We start from the raw sequence: 26,249 nt of genomic DNA, 5'->3' as shown, positions 1-26,249 counted from the left end.
AGACCCAGAAGAAGCTCCAGACTCCTGGCTTTAGATCGGCTCAGCTCTGGCCATTGTGGTCACTTGGGGAGTGAATCAGTGGACAGAAGCTCTTTCTCATTCTCCTCCTTTCTCCATATCTAACTTTCTAATAAAAAATAAAAATCTTAAAAAAAAAAAAATGGTTTACTTGAAAGGCAGAGATAGAGAGAGAGGCACACAGAGGTCTTCCCTCTGTTGACTCACTCCTGAAATGGCCATGGTGGCTGACACTACTGTGCCGGGCAGAAGCTAGGGTCCTGGAACTCCAGCCTGACCTCCCACGTGGGAGGGAGGACCCCAGCCACTGAGCCATCCTCTGCCGGGCACAGTAGCAAGGAGCTGGATCAGAAGTGGAACAGTGAAACCCTGACACAATGGATGCCAACATCGCAGGTGGCGGCTTAACCTGGTGGGCCACAGTGCCAGACCCTGTTTGCTTTTTCTCTGCCTTTTTCTCCCATTTTTTAAAATTATATTTTTGACGCTCTTTACATAGTTAATTAGGGTAAAAAAGTTCAAGGGCTACAGGACAGTGGGTAAGACTGTTATTTCCACATTGTTTCCTTCATGTGTCTGGGGTAAAGGGGGATATTAAGGGAGAAGCCCCACACAGTCTCCCACCCACTTCTGGTCACTGATATGGGGTGTGCTCCGATTGTCTTGCTCAAGTGGTTTTGATAGTTCAACAGTTCTGAATTGCTGCCAGTCTCACCACTCCAAGCACAATGAGATCATTGAAGAATCCACTGATTGACGTAGTCTGTCTTAGAGTCTCCGTTTGCCAAGTTTTTCACTGCCAACATATGGCTGAGTTGGTTGATTGACTTGTTCTGTCCTCTGTGTTTTCATGGTTAGGGTTCTGAGTCCAGCAGTTCGATTGGGGAGATCCTCAAAGCAACTTTGAGGTGTTCCCAGACTAGATTCTTGTATGTACTAGCAAGCACAGGGCCTGGTACAGTCCATCGCCCCAAACAGCTGGTGGTTGCAATTGCTGGGTTGGTTCTGTTTCCATCCCTGTCTTCACTGGAACCAATGGGTGCCACAGTCCAGCCTGATTCTGCCCAGCACACACTCGGCCCTCACATAAACCAGTGGGAGCTGCAGCCTAGTTGGAGTGACCCACAATAACCCCCACCAGGCCCACCCCCTTACCCTGGTTTTCCAGTATGTGCAGCAGACTGGTCCAGTCTGTCCCACATCCCATTCAGCTCTCATACATGTCTGGGCATTGAAGCCTAGTTCAATCTAACCAGCTCAACTATCCAGCCCACACAGATGCTGGTGGGTGCTCTTCTGTCTAGCTACCCCAGCCCCTGTCCTGATTTTCGTGTCCTCCCGTGGGAATGGTAACCCAAGAGGGAGGAGCCCAGTAGTTTCCTTCTAGGCCACTCCCACTCCCGGATTATGCATTCTCAAGGTGGTTCTGCAATTTAAGTTGACAGCATTCGCCCCCAGTGCCAGCTTCTGCCAGCTGATGCTGCTGCTAAGCCCAAACAACCCTCACCCACTCCAATTTTTGTTTGCACCAGTAGGAACAATCAGCCCAACTTGTCTCTTCCCTGATCTAGTCCACATGAGGCGCGCAGGTGTAGTAGCCCTGCTTAATCTGGTCTGCCCCCATCCCAGCTCACGCTCTTCAGTGGGAGTAGCTGTCCAGTAGGGGACCCCCCCCCCCCCATATTCCACCTGCTGGCTCCGCCCCCTCCCTTCCTTGTTCTCATGTGTGCTGGTTGGGCGCTGCGGTCACATCCGGTACAGGCAACCTCACCTTGGCATTCCGTAATGTGCACTGGTGTTTGTCGCTACCGAACCTGGTTCGACCCACACTCTCTTCTGGTGCTCGAATTCGCTAGTGGGTGATGTGAGCTGGTTCAGCCTGGTCTGCTCCCGACCCATGCCAAATGTATGCCAGTGGGAAACTTTCCACGGCCTATTCTGGTCTGTTTCCTATCATGCTTCTTGCGTTTACCTTCAGAGTCTGTGTCCTGCCAGAGGAGTTGCCCAGGCTCCTCCATCAGAACCTCTCCCGTTACCAGATCTCGTACATACCAGGGGGTCCATGAGCCAGCCCTGCTCAGTTCACCTCCTGAACAGTGGCTTTTCCTGACTGGCCTTCAACCCGATCTGGTTCTTACTGTTGGATGTTTCAGCTCAGCCATGGCTCGTCCATACCCACATACAGCTCACACATGGCTCAGTAGGAGGCTGAGACCTAGCCTAGTCCGTCCCACATCTACCCTAGTCCTCCAGAACACCAGATGGTGTTGGAGTCTAGCCCGGCTTGGTGTGTCCAGTCCCAGTCCACACTTGTGCTAAGTGAGACTACAACTGTATCCTGATCAGAACGCAGCCCCCATTCCAGTCCACGTGCTCCTTGGTGGGAACCTCAACTCAGCTAGGGTGTCCCCTTAGCTCCCCAACCGGGCTTGTTCCCAGCGATAGATCGCACGCATGCCAGTGGTTGCTCTGACTCAGCTTGGCACAGGCCCTCACTTGTCTTGGCCCCTGCCTTAGATGCTGTGCTTAGTGTCCCTGGTTCATGCCGACCAGTAGGTGCAAGAACCTAGCTTGGCATGACCTGTGCTCCATCCTGATTTCTAATTTTGCTTGTGGGCTAAGGTTTGTTCAGTCCTGCCTGGTCCACCCCATTTCATTACCAACTCACACATTAGCCAGCCATTGGAGCTACTTTGCCTAGCTTGTCCGACCCCCAGGTCTGGACCATGTGTTCACCAGCGGGACCTATGACCCACCAGGGGAGTTTCCCAAGTTTCTCCACTTGACCCATTCCCAGACCCAGTTCTCATACATGCCTTTGGGTTTTAGGCCAGTGTCAGGCATAGTCTGGCCTTCCATTTGGCCTTGTGTGAGCTGGTAAACGTTGCAGCCCGGCCCACCCCACACCCTATTCAGAATGCACATTTGGGTGCTGCTGCCTTGACCAGTCCAGACTGTTAGCGCTTCCTTTACCCGTGAGTGATGGCAGGCTCCTTGGTCACACCTAGCTTAGTCCATCACCATCCCAACTCTTGAGCTAACCAATGGGACTAGTATTTCCACATGGTTTGGCCCACACATCCCCCACAGAATCTACCCCTAGATATGGTTCTTTTGTGTGCTAGATATTGTCATGGCCCTGCCTAATGTGACCAGTCTCCTGATCCATCATCATGTTAGGTAATAGGATATGATCTGCTAGACAAGCCCTGAGCATGAGCTTCTGCATGACTGGTGTTCGGTGGTCAGCTTTGTTCAGTGATTACAAGCTTTACACAGGATTCATAGGAGGCTGGTATGTCAGACTTATGCATAAAGATCATTTGGTCCCTCTCCTCAAACCTTCCAGGTCTCATTACCTTCTCTTGACTTCAAAGGATAAGTTACTCTGTCATTGGGAGTCTTTAGGATTGATTGACTTCCAAGAAGCACAGTGGGCTCAACATGAGGTTACCTAAGCAGCAATTCAAAGAACCAAAAGCCCAGAGCTCTCTACCTGGAGGCCAGCAGGCGGAGCCTGGGGACAGCTCACCACGTGTACGCGGTGGCTGGAATCAGGGCTCCGAGCATGGAGGCGGCCCCAGCCTGGCACCCACCAGCAGCCAGCAGGCTGCCGGAAGTTTCAGCTCCCAGACCCAAGGTCGCCCCCTTCCCAATCCCCTCCACCGCGCAATGATGGTGGTGGGTGGAGCCCGGGCCCACCCAGCTCTCTAGACTTCCCCCTTCGGTGTACTCACCATGAAGGGAGCAGCCTCTGGAGCCTGGGCAGGCCTAGGTCACTGTATGTACGTGGTGGCTGGATTCGGGGCTCCGAGCATGGAGACTCCCCGGCCTGGCACCCACCAGCAGCCAGCAGGCTGCCGGAAGTTTCAACTCCCAGACCCAAGGTCGCCCCCTTCCCAATCCCCTCTACGGCGCAATGATGATGGTGGTGGGTGGGGCCCGGGCCCACCTTTTTTGTTTCTCCTGAGGAAGTGGTGTATTCATCTGAAGAGCTTCTTGTAATTTACATGATGTGTGAAACTTTTTTATTTTAGTACTGTGGTTAATGTACTGTGTTACATTGTGTAACGGGTCTAGATCTTTTGTACCTTACAAACCTTAAATTGTCTCTGAAGAACAACTTCCTACTTCTGCCTCCTCCCAGGTGTTGCTAACCACAGTTCTTCCTGTTTCTATGAATTAGACTACTCTAGATACTTCTTAATTATTTGAAAGCAATGTTAGGGAGAAAAAGATCTTCCATCTGCTGGTTCACTGCCCAAATGGCTGTATCAGCTGGAGGGTAAGCCCAGCTAAAGCCAGGAGCTTCATGTGAGTCTCCCACGTGGGTGTAGGGCCTGAGGACCTACGCCATCTTCTGCCATCCTCCCAGGAGTTGGACTGAAAGAGGAGCAGCCAGGACTGCTGGTGCTGCAAGCAGTGGTTGAACATACTGTGCCACTATGCTGTCCTGAGATACTTATGAGTAGAGTCAAGCAGTGTTTATCCTTTTGTGTTAGCATGATGTCCTCACGGTCTGTTCATGTTACAGCATGTGACAGGATTCCCCTCTTTATTATTCATATATTATATATTTTTTATATTAAGGATTTATTTCATTTTCATTACAAAGTCAGATATACACAGAGGAGGAGAGACAGAGAGGAAGATCTTCCGATGTTTCACTTCCCAAGTGAGCACAACGGCTGGTGCTGCACCGATCCGAAACCAGGATCCAGGAACTTCTTCCAGGTCTCCCACATGGGTGCAGGGTCCCAAGGCTTTGGGCCGTCCTTGACTGCTTTCCCAGGCCACAGGCAGGGAGCTGGATGGGAAGTGGAGCTGCCGGGATTAGAACCAGTGCCCATATGGGATCCTGGTGGGTTCAAGGTGAGGACTTTAGCTGCTAGGCTACGCTGCTGGGCCCTTATTTATCATCTATCTGAGATAAAATAAAATTCTAGTGTTTGTATCTGTTTCTTCATCCACTCATCTGTGGATGAATGTTTGGGTCCATTTCTTGCCATCGTGAATCATTCAGCTAGGAACATATCCTTAGGGGCATACTTGAATTCATGCGGTCCATGGACGTGGAAGAATCCATACCCCTTTCTAACATAGTGGATATTCAGAGGTTAGTTGCATGACTGGAAAAAAAAATTTTTTTAGCTGAGAAAATATTTGAAAGCCAGAAAATGATACTAAACTGACCTAATTTTTTTTTAAAGATTTATTTTTTTGGAAAGGCAGATATACAGAGAAGGAGAGACAGAATGATATTCTGTCCTCTGGTTCATTCCCCAAGGGGCCATAATGACTGGAGCTTAGTACTTCCAAAGCCAGGAGCCAGAATCTTCTTCTGGGTCTTCCACATGGGTGTAGGGTGCAAGACTTTGGGCTGTCTTTCACTGCTTTCCCAGACCATAGGCAGGGAGCTGGAAGGGAAGTAGAACAGCTGGGAGACAACTGGTGCCTATATGGGATCCAGGCGAATTCAAGGCTAGCACTTCAGCCACTAGGCTACTGTGCCGGGATCTTTTTAAAGATTTATTTTATTTTCATTAGGAGGAGAGACAGGAAGATCTTCCATCTGATGATTCATTCCACAAGCAGCCGCAATGGCTGGAGCTGAGCTGATCTGAAGCAAGGAGCTTCCTCTGGGTCTCCCATGTGGGTGCAGGATCCCAAAGCTTTGGGCCGTCCTCGACTGCTTTCCCAGGCCACAAGCAGGGAGCTGGATGGGAAGAGGGGCCACCGGGATTAGAACCTGTGCCCTGGCATGTGCAAGGCGAGGACTTTAGCCGCTATACTACCGGGCCGGGCCCACCTTTTTTTGTTTTAAACAGCTATTTCATAGTGGTAGTTAAATCCTAATTCATATAAAATTATGAAAATATACCCTGTTGACTTTACAGCAGTCTTTCTAACATTTCAAAATGAAAGATCTGATGAGTTTTCTTGTTGGGGGAGCAGGCATTTGGCGTATTATTAAGTCAGTGTTTGAGGGGCTAGTATGGTGGCTCAGCATGCTAATCCCCCTTCTTGCAGCTTGGGATCTCATATGGGGCTGGTTCAAGTCCCGGCTTGCTCCACTTCTGATCCAGTTTTCATGTTTATTCTTCTAGAAATGAAAGTTCTTAAATGCGTTTTTAAGAAATGTTGTTTAGGAAGCATGCCTGTCTGACGTTTTGGAGAATTGTGTTTAAGGCTTCTGCTCCGTCTAATGTGCGTTACTGTCTTGGCAACACTTTAGATTTGAGACAAGAACTAGCAGTTCGAGAAAGGCAGCAGGAAGTGACCCGGAAGTCAGCTCCCACTTCTCCCACCCTGGACTGTGAGAAGATGGATTCTGCTGTCCAGGCGTCCCTTTCCTTGCCAGCTACTCCTGTTGGCAAAGGGTCAGAAAACAGCTTTCCGTCGCCGAAAGGTATGTCGTGTCTCTGCTTTCTGAGGCCATGTCAGATGAGCTGTCTGAGGGGCGGGTGGGCAAGGCGGGGCTTGCTGAGGTTTGAGCAGTGGTCGGAGTTTGTAGCGGACTAAGCCTGGGGAGAGCAGGAGCAGGATTGTTTCCTTAGAGCACACTTCAGTTGGAAACGTGGAGGTGATGGTTACATTTTAGAGGAATTACCTGATTGAGATTTTGAAAGTTAGAGATTTTTAAGGGAAATTTATTTTCTGATTACAGCAGTAATAGATGTAAAAACATTTTAAAAACCCACAAAAACATTTTAAAACCCACAAAAGAAAAGGAAGTAAGAACCATAAGCATGTTTCATATGCACAGGGAAAAAAATCAGAGCCATTTTTAATCTTATTACTTGAAAATAATGGCTTAAAAAAGATTTGTTTATGTACATTGGAAAGTCAGATTTACAGAGAAGAAACAGAGAAAGATCTTCTGTTTTCTGGTCACTCCCCAAGTGGCTGCAACAGCCAGAGCTGAGCCAATCCGAAGCCAGGAGCCTCTTCCAGGTCTCCCACACGACTGTTTTCCCAGGCCACAAGCAGGGAGCTGGATGGGAAGTGGAGCTGCCGGGATATGAACCGGTGCCCATATGGGATCCCTGTGCATTCAGGCGAGGACTTTAGCCGCTAGGTCCAATTATGACATTTTTTGTGTTTCTTCTATCGCGTGTGCGTGTGCACAACTCCTTGTTACACGTTACTTTGGGGATCCTGGTTAAATTGTTTTGCTTTTCCCCCCATTGTCCTGATCAGGAGAAAGGAGAGGCTGTTTGTGTGCAGTCTAATCACAGGTTATCCTGCCCACTCAGCACGATTGGCTTGGGGCTGGATGGGTACGCCCTCTCCGCACATGCTTCCCGAGCTGCCATTTCTCAGTGTGGCATTCAGATAACTGATGAGTAGTACATTGAGAATATTCTTTTTGCCATCAGCCAATGTGTGTTTTGCTGTTGGTTTTCTTTTTTGAATTCAGATAAGCAGAAAACAGTATCTAGAAAAAACACGAACTGCTAGGTGAAACCTTATATTAGAATCCTGAAGTTCTCCATTTTCAGACTTGTTTACCTAGCATACAGGTCAAGTTTCTGCTGCTCCACTCTCCTGTCCCTTTTTCTGCCCCAGCCTGAAGGGATTTGTCCTCCTACAGCACCCATTTTTAAACACCGCATTTTGTCTTTCAGAGTGACATGAGGTTTGCTGTTTGTGCAGCTAGAAAGGCAGGCTTGTCTGTATGTGGTGCTGCATGCGGTGGCCACTGGCCTCAGAGGACTATTTCAGTTTAGACTAAACAAAATGTACAGTTCAGTTTCTCAGTCAGACTAGCCATATTCCAAGTGCTCAGTATTTTCCTGACCGGATAATTCAGCTCGTCTTTGCCTTGTGAAGAGGTCAAATTAGAGGAAGCATGTGAGGATGCATGCGGTCTGGGAATGACAGAGTGCAGGGCTGCAGCAGGCAGGGTCAAGTCATCGCTGGCTCTCCCCATCTCCCTAGCCTGTGTGAAGAGACACATTGGAGTTACTAATATAGAAACAGTCCCTATGGGTGCCCAGAGGCAGTGCACACTGGGAGTCCTCAGGGAATCCGCAGGCCCTACACTTAGTTACGTGAATGCCAACGCAGTGCTGTTTCTCCAATTAGAGAACATTTGTAGACTGGAGCTGATGGCAAAGGTTTCACTAGCCACAAAGTAAGATTAGTGGGACGAGTAAAGAGCTGATTGCTGTGGAGTGGTCTTTAATACATTTGGTTTATAAAGCCCCAGTTTTGTTTTTTAATAAAGATTTATTTTATTTTTAATGGAAAGTCAGATATACAGAAAGGAGGAGAGACAGAGAGGAGGATCTTCCGTCCGATGATTTACTCCCCAAGTGACTGCAAGGGCCAGTGCTGTGCCGATCCAAAACCAGGATCCAGGAACTTCTTCCAGGTCTCCCACGTGGCTACAGTGTCCTAAGCAGGGAGCTGGATGGGAAGTGGAGCTGCCGGGATTAGAACTGGCGCCCATATGGGATCCTGGGGTGTTCAAGGCGAGGACTTTAGCTGCTAGGCCACGCTGCTGGGCCCAAAGCCCCAGTTTTATATATCAAAATCGAAAACATTCAGGGCAATATACCTTAAAAGCACAGATTAAAGTACACCCAAAGTGCAGAATTTGGGGAGACTATGGAAAGATGAAATATGGAAATCCCTGCTGAGAAAAATGCAGCAGTTGATTTCTGTCCTCCTGAGCACCTGCTGTTGGCTGTGCCTGATGTGGGATGCTGGGAGTCACGGAGAGGAGGCAGGCGGTGCCCCTACGACAAGTACCCAGCTGCTGGTGGACACTGAGAACAGGGTATAACAACAGTGCCAGTGCTTACTGAGTGATGGCTGTGTGCTCCGCCTTCTCCACGTTACAGTGCTTTGGAATTCAACCTTGCAGTGAGTTAACCTCACTTCATGAAGTCAGTGCTATTTGCCTCTGTTTATATATCAGTAACTAGCTGAAGGCACATGATTAATAGATGGGAGAACTGAATTTGGATGCTGCTGTTCAGCTCAAGAGCTGTTAACGATTATACCATGGTGTTTCTTAAAAAATAAATGTACACTGACGAAGACCTTCACTGAGGAATGTCAGTGTTGTGCCGGATTTTGATATCCGCAGAAAATCATCAAGTCTGAAGTTGGTGCTAAGGCATAAAGATGGTTTATTCAAGTTATCCTAGGTCTCCAAGCCACCTCCCCAGTTCTTATACACTTTAGGCTATTAATTATACAGTCATGATTTAGCAGGCTTCTATTGGTGGGTTTGAAGCAAGCTACTTTCAAAAAGTACAAATTGATGAGCTATAGGGCGGTGGATCTTAGCAAACACCAGGTACCTCCTTCTTGAGGAGTGGTCTGCCTACGAGGCCTGCCAGGTGTGCTGCCTGGTGTGACACAGACTGTCAGGCCTGGAGTTCACACAGCCTGCAGCCAAGCCGTTAGGGCAGGAATTACAAAAGGCAGAAAACACCTAGGTTCTTCAGTAAGAAAAAGCAATGTCAGTAAATTAGTTGAACACAGTGATTCGGAATGGGGATACTTAATGTTTAGCCCTTCTCTCCAAATCAGTCTAGTTGCAGCTTCTAAAAATCCCATCAGGACTTTTAAAGTTAAAAAATTGATATTTAAGTTATTCTGGAACAGCAAACATACAAGAATAACCAGGAATAGTTTGGACTAGGATAATTATAAGAAGGGTCTTTGTTTTTGAGATGTTGCAGGGTTTCTTAGCACTGTAGTAAGTAAAATTGTGTGATTCTGGCGGCATAGACTCATCGTTCACTGGCATTGACGTAATTCATGTGTTCTAGGGAATTTGGGGTTCTTGTGCTGTTTCTGGTGTCTTCACTAAAATGATACCAGGACAGTAGGCTGTCCATTTGGGTGGAAAGAAGCTGAGCTAATGTACACAGACAGATAACTATGAATTCTTGGTGACTTAAACAAGCTAAATGTTTAAAAACACTTGATGTATGGGGAATATTTTGATGATGTTGGCGTGGAGAAGCTGCAGGAATACAAGTGTCACACTAGGAATGGCTAACAGGCCTACAAGAAGAGTGGAGAGTTGCAATGTGTGAAGTCCTTGCCGATTGATTCAGGAAGGACAGGCCGGGAGGAAGTGAATGGAGTAGACAGGAGAGTTCCGGGGGCGTTGCAGTGACCGTACAGAGATGGGAGTTACGCTGCCACCAGGCACGTGCTCTTCCACCCAAAAAAGAAAGTTGATCTAGAGCTACCTATTGCTGATATTGGCAGATAGCAGCATCTTTTCTTTGAAGAGCGTTTTGGCAGTCTGTTAAAGTGAGAACAGTGGGGCACATCCGCTGACCTAGTAGTTCTATTTTTGGCATTCCTAAAAATAGAAGCGCTTGTCTGGGTGTTTAAGTAGTTTGGATATTTAAGGATGTATGCCCTTGTGTTGTTTTTGTAGTGGTGAAAGATTGGATAGCCTCTCGATAGTCACCAGTTGGAGGGCAGTAAACCCTGTCTGTGTTCTCCGCTCTGTACCGGAGCCGAAGTTTGAAGTACTGTGTTGGTGTTGCTTGGAGGGTATACTGCTTCATAGCAGCAACAGTGAAACTCAACTCAACCTTTTGTTTTCCTCTAGCTATACCAAATGGTTTTGGTACCAGTCCACTAACTCCTTCGGCTAGGATCTCAGCACTAAACATTGTGGGGGATCTCTTACGGAAAGTAGGGGTAAGTGGTCAATTATCTGTTCACTAGATGTTTACCCTGCCCGTAACATTGTTAGTTTGGAGGCATGGGAGGAGTAAAGGCCCTTTTTGTATGGTGTGGCTGTGATGAATGGGGAAGTGAAAGCCTTGAGGGACTGGCCTAGGGGATCCAGATACTTGCAGGTGTGGGGTGACCTGCTGAGGGGCCATGCCCTGGGGTGTCCTTCCTGTGCCCCACGACTTCTGCTGGTGCTACAGCAGGATGCCTTTGTCCTTGTCTGAAAGGCCTGCTCTCTGCAGTCTGCTGGCTGCTGGCTGTCACTTTTGGTCATGCCCTTGTTGAGCATTGTGTGGTATGTTCGCATCCTGCTTGCCTTGCTTTCTGCTTTTGGTCTTTCCCATCTGTTCCTGGACGGCCTCAGCTTCAGTGCCTGCTTGGCTTCTGACCTGGTGTTATAATACTCCTGAAATACTTTGTCTTTTGCTTGTTTAGTTTTTACTCTGTACCAGGAGTAGTGCTGCATTTACTGCTTGGTTTTTATCAGCCCTGGCTTCCTACTAATTCCATGCCCCAGGGCTCACTGACTTTGTTCTTGAAGGGGTGCTGTATTTGGCCCCCAAGAAGAGCTGTAGTTTGCATCAGCCAAGCAGCTGAATTGCTGGAAGTAGTTCTAGAAGCCTCTGGATTCCTGTGGCTGTTCTGAAGTTAGGTGCACTTCTGGCGGCAGCTCCTTTCCTGTTGCCTTCGCTGATTTTGACAAAACTCTGGCAGTGATCACCCCTCGTGACTCTCACTGTCCATTCTCCTGTCACTGGGTTTTTGTGTGAGATACTGAGTGGAAAAATAGAAAGCAGAATACATTTCATAAGAAGGGAAGGGCCCAGATATAGGTCCTGTTTATTTGTCATAATACGAAGTCTTTTTTTTTTTTTAAGATTTATTTATTTTATTACAAAGTCAGATCTACAGAGAGGAAGAGAGACAGAGAGGAAGATCTTCTGTCCAATGATTCACTCCCCAAGTGAGCGCAGTGCCTGGTGCTGTGCCGATTTGAAGCTGGGAACCAGGAACCTCTTCCGGGTCTCCCACGCTGGTGCAGGGTGCCAAATCTTTGGGCCGTCCTCGACTGCTTTCCCAGGCCACAAGCAGGGAGCTGGATGGGAAGTGGAGCTGCCGGGATTAGAACCGGCGCCCATATGGGATCCTGGGGCGTTCAAGGCGAGGACTTTAGCTGCTAGGCCACACCGCCGGGCCCTTTTTTTTTTTTTTTTTTAAAAGATTTATTTGAAAGGCTGATTTTACAGGAGGGGAGAGAGTAGTGGGTGGTAGAGGTAGAGAGAGGAAGGGTGGAGGGAGAGAGAGAGTGAGAAAACAGATGAGGAGCATCATCATTCCTCTGGCTCACTGTCCAGATAGATGCAGTAGCTGAAGCTGGGCTGATCCAGAGCCAGGAACCTCTTCCAGGTCTCTCACATGGGTGCAGTGTCCCAAATACTTGAGCCATCGTCTGCTGCTTTCCCAGGCACATTATCAGGTAGTTGTGTCAGAAATGACACAGAGCATGAACTGGTGCCCAGATTGAATGGTGGCACTTCAGGCATAAGCCTAGCTAGCTATGCCACCATGCTGGCTCAGAATTCTTCCTTAAGTGTTGATATTTACATGTATTTATGTTATACATCACATATCCTTGATATGTAATATTTTGCATTACACATTCATATGGCATGCTTTGCGCATGCAGTGTTTATATAGTAGCCTTTAAAAAAAAAATCATTTATTTTTATTAGCAAGTCAGATATACAGAGAGGAGAGACAGAGAGGAAGATCTTCCGTCCAATGATTCCCTCCCCAAGCAGCTGCAACGACTGGAGCTGAGCCAATCTGAAGCCAGGAGCCAGGAACCGCCTCAGGTCTCCCACACGCGGGTGCAGGGTCCCAAGGCTTTGGGCCATCTTCGACTACTTTCTCAGGCTACAAGCAGGGAGCTGGATGGGAAGTGGAGCAGCCGGGATTCGAACCGGCGCCCATATGGGATCCCAGGTGTGCAAGGCGAGGACTTTAGCCGCTAGGCCACGCCACCAGGCCCTATAGTAGCTTTTTAAAACAATCTTTATAAGCAAAAATAACAGCAGTTCTTTCCTTTTACCGAACACCTTTCTTCACCCTGCTTGTCTCTTCCCTTCCCAACCCTGTTCTTTGGCTCGTCTGTGTTTGTTGCTAGTACTTTGCTGCTCTGGGCCGGACTCTGCTCCCTGTCCACGCCTTCAAAGGTGCTTGTTAGTGACGTCAGCACTGTCATGCAGGGATGCCAGCCTGTCTTCCTTGCATTTGAAGCGTTCAGCGCCAACCCTCCGTTGCTCTGGCACTGTCGGTAGCACTCCTAGTGCTCTGCCCGCTCCTGGCACTCATCCTGGGAGGGACACCATTTGTCCATCTTTTCCTGGTTGTGTCTCTCCGAGCTTTGTCCCCGAGTTCTAATCTTGAAGCCATCTGCACTGGCTGTGGATGTCATGCCAGTCTCAGCCTTGACACCACCCATATGCCAGCAGAGACCTGCAGCTCGCCCTGGAGTCTCTTCGGGACACCCCTGACACAGCTTTAGCCTGCTGTGTGTTGGGCCCTTAGCTAATGTTTGAAGACCTGAGCATGTGCCTTGGGTACAGGGAAGTAGTGATTCTGACATCCGTGTCTGCGTGTTTAACGTGTTAATGATGCTTACCCAGAGGTCACCCCCTCCCTCCTTTCTGTCTGTTATCACTAGCTTATTGTGCTTTCCTGATGAGAAAGTGTCCATCTGTTTTTTTTTTTTTAAGATTAGTTTTATTGGAAAGTCAGATTTACATAGAGAAGGAGAGAGAAAAACATCTTCTGTCTGCTGGTTCACTCTCCAGGTGGCCACAATTGGCCAGAGCTGAGCTGATCCGAAGCCAGGAGCCTCTTCTGGATCTTGCGTGCAGGTGCAGGACCCCAAGGCTTTGGGCAGTTCCCTACTGCTTTCCCAGGCCACAATTCCCAGGGAGTTGGATGGGAAGTGGAGCAGCCGGGATATGAACTGGCACCCATGTGGGATCCCAGCACGTGCAAGGCGAGGAGCTTAGCCGCTAGGCTGCCATGCTGGGCCTTTTTTTCTTTCTTTTTAAGCAGCACCGATTGAAAACACAGGGGAGGAGCTCTGAGTGGATTCCCTTTTGTACCTGTAGCATATTATGCATTCTTTTTTCCTTTTTGCTATAGATTAAATCTTATTCAGAGCTGGAGTGTTTGTGGGGAAAGGGTAATATCTGTGTGCGAGTGTGTAAATAGGTGAGAAGCTGGTTCTCTCCATTCGTCTCTTGGCAGAGCTGGCACACTGGCCCAGTGTGGTGACAGGTGCATGCTAAGGATACCTAGTTCAGAGGTCAATGGTAAAGGGCTGGTATCATTTGCAGGTGAATTATTTAATTGTAGATGAAGGGTATCGGTTATACAGCTTGCAGTATATTCTCAGAGATGGTGTCATTTTGTGGAGTGTGTTAAGTGCTCTTATTTTACTGCAATAGAAAAAATTAAACTGAGGAGCCTATAATTGGCTGCATTAAGAAATTTCTGAAGTCACATTTTTGGCTTCTTTATAGTGCTTATCCCAACAAATTCTCTAAGATGTGGAATAGTGGGATGGGGCCTGCTGACCTGGGATCTGTACCAACCTGTACCTCCCCTTTTCAGTTGTAGGTGAGGCTGTGTCTGTCACTCTGTCCTGCAGTGATACTGAGAGGAAGGAATATCCTGAGCTCATTAGAGTGGGAGTTGGCATCTCCTTCCTTCCTTTTGAACTATAACCGGTTAAGGAAGAGAGGGCTGGGACTTGAAACAGAAAAGGTTTTACTTTTTTTAAAAAGATTTTTTTTTTTTTTATTGGAAAGTCAGGTTTACATAGAGAAGGAAAAACAAAGATCTTCCATCTCCTGGTTCACTCTGTAGGTGGCCACAGTGGCTGGAGCTGAGCTAATCCGAAGCCAGGAGCCAGGAGCCTCTTCCGGGTCTCCCCGAGCCGGGCCCATGGATAAGGTTTGCAGTGCAGATTTTTATGTGCAGCTATCGTTTTGACAGTGATGTCATTCTCTTCCTTTCCACAGGCTTTAGAATCCAAATTAGCAGCTTGCAGGAATTTTGCAAAGGACCAAGCATCACGGAAATCCTATATTTCAGGGAATGTTAACTGTGGGGTGATGAACAGCAATGGCACAAAGTTCTCACGATCAGGGCATACGTCTTTCTTCGACAAAGGGTAAGTCCCAGATGTGTTACCTGGTAACATTGTGAGATTACTTGGTGAGCTCACTGGAACCTTGGAAAGGGACTCTGAGCTCAAGAGCCTGTTGCCCTCTTCCAGTCTTAGGGAAGCAGGAAGTTTGTCTTCTGGCCCCTGTCTAGTCTTACTGGGGGAACCCGAGCCTGCAGCTTCCGTCCTGGGAAGCAGACTCCGGGGGGAGGGAGCAGCCCTAGGCCTGGGGATGTTCGCAGTGCCAGGGAGCTCTTGGGCTGGCAGCACTCTGCACATGGTCTGTAAGGGTGGAGTCTCCCGTGTGCGACCAGCTCGGCAGCAAGTCTCCCCAAAGAGCTTGGAAAAACATGAAACTGAAGTGTTTAGACCGTGGATTGAATAGAGTTTAGGAGATAAAACTTTTGCATAAAGTGAAGATTTTGTTTGGGGGAACTGAAATTAAAAATTTCTTAAGATTAAAACAGTAGCACATTCTTAATGCAAAAAAATTCCATTGGCACAGAAATATATACAGTAAAAAATAACTCCCTTCAGTTTATTTTTGCATCCCATGCAGCTACTCGTAGGCATGTAAAGTCCTACTTCCTGCATCTGCTGTCAGCCGGTTGCCAGCACTCTAACAGGGTCCCACTTGACTGTCACACTGCAGCCTGCCCGCTGTGACGGAGGCTGCCACTCAGTGTTGCTCCGTGTCAGTGCCCGTGGTTCCACCCAGTGTTCTTGTTTGCTGGGGCAGCATGATCCTGCTGTCCTTCAGACAAGCCTTAATGTAGGGGCTAGTTGGGGCTGGCCGTCTGACATGGTGCGTACTGGGACACAGCCAAGGCACCCGGCCCTTCGCCACTGCCTGCCTTGCATTGCAGAGGCAATTAGTTCTGTTTCTTTCTCTTAATATTTATTCCTTTGAAAGACAGAGGGAGAGGCAAGTGGAGATGAAGGCTGAAGGGGGATATTCTTCCACCCACTGATTCATTCACCAGATGGCTGCAGCGGCCAGGGCTGGGCAAGGAGCAGGAGCTTCTTCCATATCTCCCATGTAGGTGGTGGGGGTCCAGACACTTGGGGCGTCTTTCATTGTTTTTCCGCTGCCGTTAAGAGGGAGCTGGATAAGAAGTGGAGCAGCTGGGGTATGAAGTGGTGCCCATATAGAATGCTGGTGTCCCAGGAACAGCTTCACTTGCTATGCCAAATTGCTCGCTCCAGAAATTCTTTCTTGTTTTTCTGTGAAAACAGTGTAGGTTCATCTCTGGAAATTTTCAGTTTTTTTTTTTTTTTTTTTTTTTTTTAAAGAGTAGCTTCTGTTTTCTTTGTCTTGGAGAGTGATTTGACACATAATTTACTCTACATAGGGACTAGCTTTTCCGTCTTCACAGTGGCGTGCTCTGGCTGGTCTCCGTCCCCAAGGAGTGTTCTCTCCTGCAGTGTGTGCGTTTCCCCAAAGTCACTTTGGGAAAGGCACATTCCAAAATCTGGGAAACTAGAACTGAGCCCTAAGCTTGGGGGTTCCTCAGGCGGGGTAAGTCGATAGTTGGCTTTCCTCTGGTGTAGATGTTTCGGCCAGGTGTGCCCCGGCATTTATGCCCTAATGATAAGGGAGTGTGTAGATAATTTGTACATTACAGTAGTCATTTCCTGCAAATGACATGGGGAAGGTTGGTGTAGTCTTCATAAATGTGGAAAATCATGTGTTTTCCCCCCAGCAACTTGTGATTGCCTCCGACAGGGTAGTTATTAGTCTCTCTTGGGGATCTTGGTTCTTGTTAGGCCTTGGGCACCTTCAGGTGGGTGAGCAGGTGAGGCTTGTCCCAGGTCTGCTGGGACAGCCGCCTGTGCATTGGAAAGGCCTCCGGACAGCGCTGCTGAAGAAGGCTAGCCCTGTCGTTAAGGCTCACTGCTCCAGATCGCCATCCCTGTGGCTCCTGTTGTGGGACAGCAGGGCAGGCGTTGCCCAGAGGGGAATTAGTGGGTAGGCATGCAGGGCTCGGGGGCAGCTGATCGCAGGCCTGTGCCCTGCGCAGCCTGTCAGGCCCCTGCCCCCCGAGGTGTGTCCCCCATGCAGGCCTGGGCCCTGTTCAGTCTGTTGGGCCCCCGCCTCCTAAGGAATGTCCCCAACGCACAGGGCTGGTGGTGTATTTCCTGAGCTGCACAAGGAATGGGGCACCCAGAACAGTCAGACGATGCTTAATTTTTGTTTTAATCTGTACAAATTTTATATCATGCCATTTACATATGAAAATAACATGTTTTGTAACAAGCCTTTGCGCAGGGACTTGGCTTATGTGCTGAGCCGGCTGTGTGCATGCTGAAGTATTAACCTCTCGTTGTCCGAGTCACCTCTCCGCTCGCAGAGGCCTCTTGGGGTTGTGCTTCCTTGCTGCTTGGCCTTGATGTTCGTTTCCTTTTGGCTTTCCAACCTTTCCCTCTGACCTTTCTGCTGACTTGCTGACTGGATAGAGCCCGAGCTGGTGTGTGCCAGCCACTGAAGGAGGATAGGGCCCATCCCAGACCCGACTGGATGTGGCAGATTGGGAAAACAACAAAACCCAGTCCGTTGGAAGTGTCCTTGGCCTGGCCCGCCTCTCCCCGCCAAATCCAGGTGCAGCATTGTCCCTCACTGGTGCTGCTGGAGAAACCTCCTGCAGGACTGCCTGGGGAAGGAGTTTGTCCTGTGGCTTTGTGGTGTGGGGGTGTGCATGTGTTTGCCCCCCTCAGGCCCTGCAGGTGCAGTGAGACCCTGCCCCGAGAACAGGATCCCGGGGACCTCACTGTCTAGTCTGGGATCGTTTCTGCCAGGGCCTGTGGTGCCTCCCCACATATCCCTCCACCCTTGCGGCAAGGTGTCCCACTGTTCCTCCCAGCTCTGGTGGCCTTCGTGACACCCAGATGGAGGTCCTTCCCACGTGCCTCTAGTCACTCGAATTCTCTGCAATTCTATTCTTCTCCATGATTTTTATTTAGTTTCTTACGTGCTGCTTCCCTATTTTGTCAAACAAAATTTCTTTGGGGCTGTGTGTTGTAGGTGGACCTGGGCTATTTTTAGGGCATGGTTTGATAATAGTATTTGTATTTACAGTTAATATTTTTTTCCTTTTTTTATTAGGCAAGAAAAAGTCATATTTCCCACGTTATTCATGGGTAACTGAATTTGTTTGCTGTGTTCTTCTTTCTTTCTGAATCACGGTGTGGGTTGGAACAGATGTTAACAAATTGGTTTTACTAACTGCATGGGGCTGACTGAGCTTTAACCAACTTAGAATCCATGAAGTAGTCGTCAGGGTCCCGTTTGAGCTGACTGTACACCATCGTGTTTGAGGAAGGGAGCAAGGGGTGGTGGCCCCAGGGCGGCTCTGCTCCCTGCCTAGTCCACTGCGGTGGTGTCTGAGTCCAGGTCCCATGTGGAGGCCATGGCTCTCCCTGTCACCTGCCACGGAGGCTTCTGAGTGGTGCCCCCTTGTCTCTGCGTGTTCTTGTGTTCCTAAATTCACTTGGGAGTGTTAGATGGAGGCTCGTGTGGTTAGCTTATATCAGCCGGGGCCGAGGCCTGGGACTGCTGAGCTGCTGTGAACTCCTTCTGACCCACATGAGGAGATGGGGTGACTCGGTCCTGGGAGCTGCTCCCTGTTTCCTGTGGTGTCCTCCTAGCTGTCCTGGTCTTGTGTCCTGTCAGGGTTAGCTTCCGCCCTTTGTCGCTGCTGCTGTGTTAGCTCAGACTCTCCTGGACGAGTTTCTGAAGGTGCCCTGGCCCATCCCATTTCTTGGTTTCTTCCGCTGCTGCTGGACAGCTGCCGACCTTAACGTACCTTGTCTTGGCAGGGGTTTCTGGCTTTCAAGTTCTGTAATTTACCTCTGGGGCCAGATTGTGACATTCCATCGCTTCGGAGCCTGCTTGGCTCCGAACGCTCGGCCCTGTCCTCCCCATATTTCTCTGATGTGCCCGTCACTGTGCCTGGATGTTTCTTTTGGCGTGGTAGCTGCCCCCTGCAACCACAGATTAGGTGTCCAGAGGTGGTACTCTGCACACCTTTAACCTTCACCCAACTTGGAGTCCCTAGCCACGGGCCTCCCCAGACCTGAGTGGCCGGTGTGTGTCTCCTTGGTGGGGCCTTTGATTTCCTGCTTCTAGACTTAGAGTGGTGCAGGGTGAGACTGGCAGGCCATCCCCCTCTCACCGCCACAGGCTGAGTTCACTTCACCCACACAGAGAAGTTCCTTGTCTGATTCTCTCCTTGTCTGTATACTGCTTCTTTGCCCCATTAGTCCTGCTTTGGGGGCCCTGGGCACTGCTTACTGAAGCTGCCCTTTGGGAAGGGAACGTGACTTAGGCATCTGCAGGCAGGTTGTGGGCCCCCCTTCCCTGGACCAGCTCCCTGGAGAGCTCAGGGCACTGCCTAGACCTTCCCTCGGAGATGAACTTGATGTTCCTTAAAGGTCCATGTCCTTGAAAGGGCTTGGATCCCAGAATGAGGGCTGCCCAGGCACCCATCCCTGTGGCTGCTGCTTTGCAGGCCCCTCTGGCCTGCTGGTCAGGTTCTTGGCTGCTGCCATGCCCACTGAGGTGGGGAGGCTGTGCTGTGTAGCTCAGCATCCTCCATGACCTGTGGGCTGCAGGCTGTGGGTCACCCTGAGCACTGGTGCCAGGCTGTTGATGAGGCGGTCTAGGCCCAGCCGGATGGGGATAGCTGGGGCTTGTTGGGTAAGGGCTACGGTGGCAAACAGGAGCTGTGCTTCTCCCCAGAAGAGGCCTGGACACGTAGCCTTGGAAGTCAGGGATGACTGGAATCTTTCAAAAAGGATGAGCCTCAGACATCATTCCTCCTTTCGTCCAATCAGAGGAGGGAGCTTGCCGGCTGTCTGCATGGCAGTGGGACCACAGCCACTGTGGAGCAGTTGGGTTTGCCAGAGCTGCTTCCCATCTGCTCTGGGTGGGCGTGGCTGCAGTTTAAACCGTAACATGTCTTCCGAATATAGCTTAGTTATCTTTTTTTTTAAGATTTATTTATTTTTCTTGGCAGATTTACAGAGAGGAGACAAAGATCTTCCAAACACGGGTTCACTCCCCAGGTGGCCGCAATGGCTTTGGGCTTTCCCAGATTGTAAGCAGGGATCTGGGTGGCAAGTGGAGCAGCCGGGTCATGAACCAGTGCCCACATGGCATCCTGGTGCTTGAAGGGCAAGGATTTGCCAATTGAGCCATTGAGTTGGGGCCTCGAGTTTAGTTTTTTTTTAAAAGATTTATTTATTTTATTACAAAGTCAGATCTACAGAGAGGAGGAGAGACAGAGAGGAAGATCTTCCGTCCGATGATTCACTCCCCAAGTGAGCCGCAACTGCCGGTGCTTGCCAATCCGAAGCCGGGAACCAGGAACCTCCTCCGGGTCTCCCACGTGGATGCAGGGTCCCAAAGCATTGGCCGGTCCTTGACTGCTTTCCCAGGCCACAAGCAGGGAGCTGGATGGGAAGTGGAGCTGCTGGGATTAGAACCGGCGCCCATATGGGATCCCGGTGGGTTCAAGGCGAGGACTATTAGCCACTAGGCCATGCCGCCGGGCCCCTGAGTTTAGTTTTTTCGATGTGAACTCCTGCTTGGAGTATCAAGTCTCTTTCTGCACCTGCTTCTCTCGGCGCTTTGATTTCTACTTCAGGATACAAAATGACTGCAGGAAATGTGAGTCTGCACTTTTTCTTTTTAACAAATTACTTATTCTTATTTCTAGAGTTTGAGGGGGAGAGAGGGAGGGAGAGAGAGAGCTGGCTACAGTGGCCAGGGCTGGAGCCAGGGCATTCTTCCGGGTCTTCCACGGACTGGCAGGAGCCAGTGCTTAGGTCATCTTCTGATTTTTTTTCCTTATGTCATCGGTAGGGTGCTAGATTGAAAGTGGAGCAGCTGGGACACAAAATGGTACCCAGGTGGGACGCTAGTGTTGGAAGCTGCGGCTTAACTTGCTGTATCACAGTGCTAGCCCCTGTCTTTGGAAGAGGATCTTTCTACATGAGTCTGTATCCACTTGTTGGGACCCTCTGCTGAGGAAGGCATGTGCCGGTGACCGGGCCTCTGTGGTGCTGTTGGCATACATTTCCTTGGGAGGTTTTCAGGACACAAGGTTGAGGTGGCCTCCACCCGAGTGAGCTCCAGGCCTGCGCTCCTTGCTGCCCGCTGCTGCCCTGCTTGGTGGCCGGGGCTGGGGCCTGGGGGGCCTTGGGGGCAGGGCCTGGGCCTGGGGGGCCTGGGGGTGGGGCCTGGGGCGGGGCCTGTACCTGGGGGCGGGGCCTGGGGCAGACTGCTGCAGGTGCTTTGCTGGCCTGGGCTGCCTGCGCGGGGCTCTGCAGAGGAAACCTACTCATCTGGCTTTGCTTGCTGAAGTTATTTTTCTCCCTCTTGTTAAAATCCTCAATGTACAGTGTCAGCTATTTGGAAGATAATAAACGGTAAAGTCATAAACAAAATTTACCTGCAACTCAGAGGGAAGAAAAGTAACTTGTTCAGTTTTCCTTCTCTGATCTATAGCAATATGATTTATGTGCATATATGTATACATGTCTCTATATAAAATGTGTATGTTATTTAATGTATTATCCACATGTATTAGGGTTGAGTGTGAGTATATTATATGTATGAGGCTAGTTTAAAAGGTTTGTGGGGAAATGGAATTAAAAGAGCTGATTTTGGAGCAGGAAACTTTGGAAATGGATGCACAGTTTTGACAGGGACTTTTTGGAGTCTTCTCATGTGTGCACTTCGTAAGACACATGGCCTAGGGTTAGCATCCCGGCTCATGGTGTCTGTGCTCCGCCGCCCAGACCGTGTTCTGCCTGCTGCTTTCCCCCTCACATCACTTGCACACAGTTTGGTAACCTGCTGCTTTTTCTATTTGACATTAACTACATTCTGACTATTTCTTCATGCCATTTAGCGGTGCTGCAGAATGCATTTAAATGGGTGTATAATATTCCACCGTTTTGTACTACCCATGTTTATTTAGCTAGTCCCCTACTGCCGGACCTTCAGACCTTCTCTACCCAGAAAGCTGCCAGCCCTGTGGCTACAGTGGGCCCTGTGCTGGGAATTTGGGTGCCAGCTGGCTGAGAGGGGCTTACTAGACAGCTCTGCCCTCAGGAGCCATCAGGGTTCTTCCCCCAGGCCCCAAAGAGGAATAGCTGTAGGAAGCAGGTTGAGTTTGTGGGGTGTGTGGAGTGATTGTAAATGACTCTGCCGTTCTTCTCTCTCTGCTCTGCTCACCTCTTGCAGGGCAGTAAACGGCTTTGACCCAGCTCCTCCTCCTCCTGCCCTGGGCTCCTCGCGCCCGTCGTCGGCACCTGGGATGCTGCCGCTCAGTGTGTGAGTGCCCGGCCCCCGGGGGCACCTGCCCTCCTCCAGCAACCCAGAACCCCCCCACCTTGCTCCTCGGTGCCTGGGCCCTGCCCTGTGCGCCACCTCCTGCCTCCCCACATGGCTGGCGGGGGGCAGGCTGCGTGCAGTGGTGGCTGCTGGGCGCCGCCCAGACCCAGGACTCTGCGCGATCTCAATACTGGCTGTCTTCTCTTCTTGCCGTAGTGCCGTTGGTTTCACATGATTGCACTTTTGTGGGTCACAAGGTGATACGTACTTGTATTACTTGGTCACTGGATGCAGACGTACCCATTCGTCACACCTGCCTCATAGCCCCGCCCTGCTGTACTGATAGGATTTAGTTTTGCTTAGGACATTGCCAATCTTCTCCAAGTTCTCCCCTGAATCAGGTTGACCCGTGCCCTCCTCCTGAGCGCCCCTGGGCGTTGGCAGAGCTCACGATCATGTGTCCCCCAGCCCCAGCCCCCCCATGGCGGGGCCTGTTCCTGCCTGGAGTCAGGAAGGTCAGTGAGGGAGGGAACGTTTCCTGAACCTTCCGGTTTTAAGTAGCAGCCACCATTGCCCAGCCAGCCTCCCGGAGCAGCGGAGGGCCAGGGCCCAGAGTGCGTGGGAGGCTGGGCCCCCAGGCCTCCTCCTCTGCGTGCCTCAGATGGGGGTGGGGTGGGGGCAGCCACCTCCCCATGCCAGCTTTTTGGTCCTTTGGCAGTGTGGTGACATCTGGAGCACAGTCTGTCCCCTTCCCGGGGGCCCTGGCAGGTGTGTCAGGAAGATCGGGGGCCGGCTGACTACCCGTGGCTGTCCTGTGCGTCCTTTGATTACTCATGCTGCATTTACTGTTTACATTTGTTTTATTGTACATAGGTTTGTAAACATTATTGCCTAAGATATTTGTATATAACTTGGGCTTTGTAGCTTTTATTTATTCAGAACTCACATGGCATGTTACTGACTTCCGATGGTGTCCTGCTCTGGGCAGCTGTATAGGATCATCATGTGGTTAAAAAACAACACTTCCCTCCCCCAAAATCTTTTAATGTGGAAACAATAAATTTCACAGAAAAAGAGGATTGTGGTTGTCTTCTTGGTTCTGCCGTCTGTGAGAAGAACTTGAGTGCTTGTGTGCTGAAGGGGGTGCCATGCCAGACTGCAGCCCTGGCATGGCACCCAGGGGGTGCAGCTGGCCTCTGGGGGTCGTCGTTGGGGCCATATGAGCTCTTGTGCTGCTTCTAGGAGCAACCTCGGAGTGGGGCCACCGGGCAGCTCTGGAGCCATGTACCTGTGGGATGGATGCTGTCATGGGTTCGGGGCCTGAGGACCTGTATATGCCCGCGAGCAGAGAAGGTGTCAGGTGTCGGGTAGTAAGATCCCAGGTGACACGTTGAGGTGTGTGTAGGTGGCATCTGAATGTGGCTGGTTCTCACTGGTAGTTGCGCATGGCAGGAGGAGCTGTGAACCGTGCGCTTGCTCACACAGCATCCTTGGAACAGTCTCTGTGGGTAGGAGACCCAGCTGCCTGGCACTCAGGGAGCTTGTGGCTCACTCCAAGAGGGGCTTTGGTCTTCGAGAGATGCAGGGGTTCCTGGTTGCTTGTCCCCCCATTTGGAAGAGAGGTATTGGCATCTAACAGGTGTCTTGTTTCTGCAGCAACCCCAAACAGGAACATGACCAGGAGACCTAGCCAGTTGAAACGAGGAGGAGGTTGGCGCTCTGTGTCTAATCCCTGGCCCTTGGGGTTTCAGTGTCTTTGCCTTGGGTGTCTTAGGGCTCATCCAGTCTACCCTCTGTGACTTGGTGGGACACCACTCTTGGGTCCAGGGGAGCGGGCGCTGGCCACCCTGTGTGGGCTGGGCTTGTGGAGATCCTGCTTGTTTGGTCTTTACGTTCAGACTCCACAAGGGAACCGCGTGATGCGGCAGGCCTTGATGTCGGCTTTTCAGGGCATCCTCTGGCTCCTTGATGGTGTCCTAGCTGAAGATGGCTCCCGAGGGGCTCCTCTCCCTAGGGCTGCCTTCCAGTGTTGTCCTCCGTGCTGGGTCCCCCCTGGGGTGGTCTTCCCTGCAAGAGGGGCTGCAGCTCCAGGGGTTGACACACGGCCTCTGTGGGCAGCGGTTTAATTTGACTTCTCACCCCTTGCTTCGTAGACATCTCCCCGGGTGGGAGCAGGAGCCAGCACTCTACTTGCCTGCAGCCAGATGTCCACCATCGCAGCCCCTCCCGCTGCAGCTCTGCCAAGAGCCAGGGCTGGGATGGAGAACGCACCCGGGGGCCCGTGAGCAGGGTGTGCTGCTGCTTCTGGCAACGGAAGGGACAGGGAAGTGGACCGGAAGTGAGCCCACCACAAGGTCTCCCTTGCTCAGTCTGTGTCTGGATGAGCTCGTTTGAAATTGCAGAAGGGCGAACAGTGGCTGGTGCTGCCTTGGCAGGGGGGGTAATCCAGCCTGCACCCCCCATATCTTGTGTGAGCTGGGGTGTGCCTGCTGTGCTGCCTCCTGGGAGCACACACATTGGGATGGGGAGGCGCCTGTCGCCAGATCTCCCCTCCAGAGGGGCCGTCCAAGGCGCTGGCTCACTGTTGGCCTGGTGGGGCCAGGACACTCCTTGGCTGCAGTGTAGCTATCTCTGGTGTTTACACATTTTCCCCAAAGGTTAAAGCAAATTGAAAACACAAGCTTGTTACTTGTTTCTTTCCTAACAGTGTGAGGAGTCCTGTTTGTAAATCACTTTTCTTCCTGTGATTTGAAGCCTGTTATCAGAAAGGTGGTGCCTGTGTTAAGAAATATGGAAATGCGGTCAGTGGTGCTTTGTGAATTTTATGAGCAAACCCAGTGGAGTAGCATGGCCAGGCTCGCGGTAGGTAAACAAGCCAGCTGATGGTGCTGGTGGGGGCTGCCGTGCAGGGTCAGGAGGTGGGGTCCGGCCTTATCCTGCTGCCCCCGTGAGTCCTGGTGGCACTTCCGGGGAGCATTTTTGTGTATGAGTCTGACTGCGGTCTCCCCTAAGATACAGTGTGGAGGGCTGCTTGGACCCTGATTGGCAGGGAGAGGCCTGGCAAGAGTGTGGGCTGCCAGGTCCGGGAGCTGGTTTTCTGGCACCTCCAGATAAGTTTGGGGCCCTGCTCCCTGCTGCTGAGGGACACTTGTTTTGGTTCAAAATAAGTGACTGAACTAGAGAACAGTGACAAGGTGGCCCCATGCTTCGGTGCCGGAACTTAGGGAGGTGAAGGTGCCTCTGCTTCCCCAGTGTCAGGCCGTGAGGGTGTGGCGAGCCACGCAAACTCATGGGGAACACCTCGGACCGCTGGCCTTCTTGGCGGGGTGGGGCCGTGAGAAGGGCACGGTGCTCTCTTCTGTGTCCCCACCATGGGGGAAGCAGGTGAGCTGCGGTGAGGGCATCCAGGGGCTTGTCTGTCTCAGTTATGAATCCCCCTAGGACCTTGCCCTCTTGGTGTTCCTCCCCAGCTTCTTGGCTTCCCAGGAGAACAGTCTGGATGGACTCCCGTGGCCAACTAGAAGGAACCTTCTTCACTGTACAGCCTTGGCTGGGTGCTCAGAGCACCAGGAAGACCGCTCATGGCAGTCTGGCGTGGACTGTGTGCAGCCCCAGGCTGAGCAGCCGAAGCCGAGGTGAGGCTCAGCTGAGGGGGTGCCCAAGTTGTGTGGTCACAGGCACTCAGGACTCCCTGGGGTGCTGACACTGCTCTGTTGGAACATGAGGAAGACACTCGAGCCCATTGCCACTTCCATCCCTGGCCTTCCCTGTTGCTGGGGACAGCAGTATACATTGGTTTTTGAAATCTGCATGAGGGATTTGCAAAATGTTCATGGAAAATGTTACAAAAATCTGCACATGGATTTCAGCTTGTTTTAGTTCCAAAATAAGATTTAGTTGAAAAAGTGAGGGAGACGAGAGATCTTCCATCCTCTGGTTCATCCTGCAGATGCCTGTGATAACCAAGAG

The 26,249-nt window shown here is 50.6% G+C and overlaps 1 protein-coding gene across 2 annotated transcripts in view; it reads left to right on the top strand.

Annotated features, from left to right (window-relative positions):
• Positions 1-23,357, top strand: part of NDEL1 (nudE neurodevelopment protein 1 like 1) — a 38,121-nt gene extending 14,764 nt beyond the window's left edge. The window contains exons 6-10 of one of the 2 annotated variants that reach the window (XM_058675296.1): positions 6,254-6,427; positions 10,607-10,698; positions 14,796-14,947; positions 18,045-18,079; positions 22,191-23,357. In XM_058675296.1, coding sequence (XP_058531279.1) covers positions 6,254-6,427; positions 10,607-10,698; positions 14,796-14,947; positions 18,045-18,079; positions 22,191-22,198 — 461 coding nt within the window. In that variant the 3' untranslated portion in view covers positions 22,199-23,357. The remainder of the gene's footprint in view (positions 1-6,253; positions 6,428-10,606; positions 10,699-14,795; positions 14,948-18,044; positions 18,080-22,190) is intronic. The other variant, XM_004594756.3, reaches the window with a different exon arrangement.
• Positions 23,358-26,249: the final 2,892 nt, after the last annotated feature.

Source organism: Ochotona princeps, chromosome 17, assembly GCF_030435755.1.
Source record: "Ochotona princeps isolate mOchPri1 chromosome 17, mOchPri1.hap1, whole genome shotgun sequence".
In the NCBI taxonomy this organism is placed as follows: domain Eukaryota; kingdom Metazoa; phylum Chordata; class Mammalia; order Lagomorpha; family Ochotonidae; genus Ochotona; species Ochotona princeps.
Note: the sequence above shows the minus strand (reverse complement) of the source record. Positions and strands in the feature narration are given on the sequence as shown.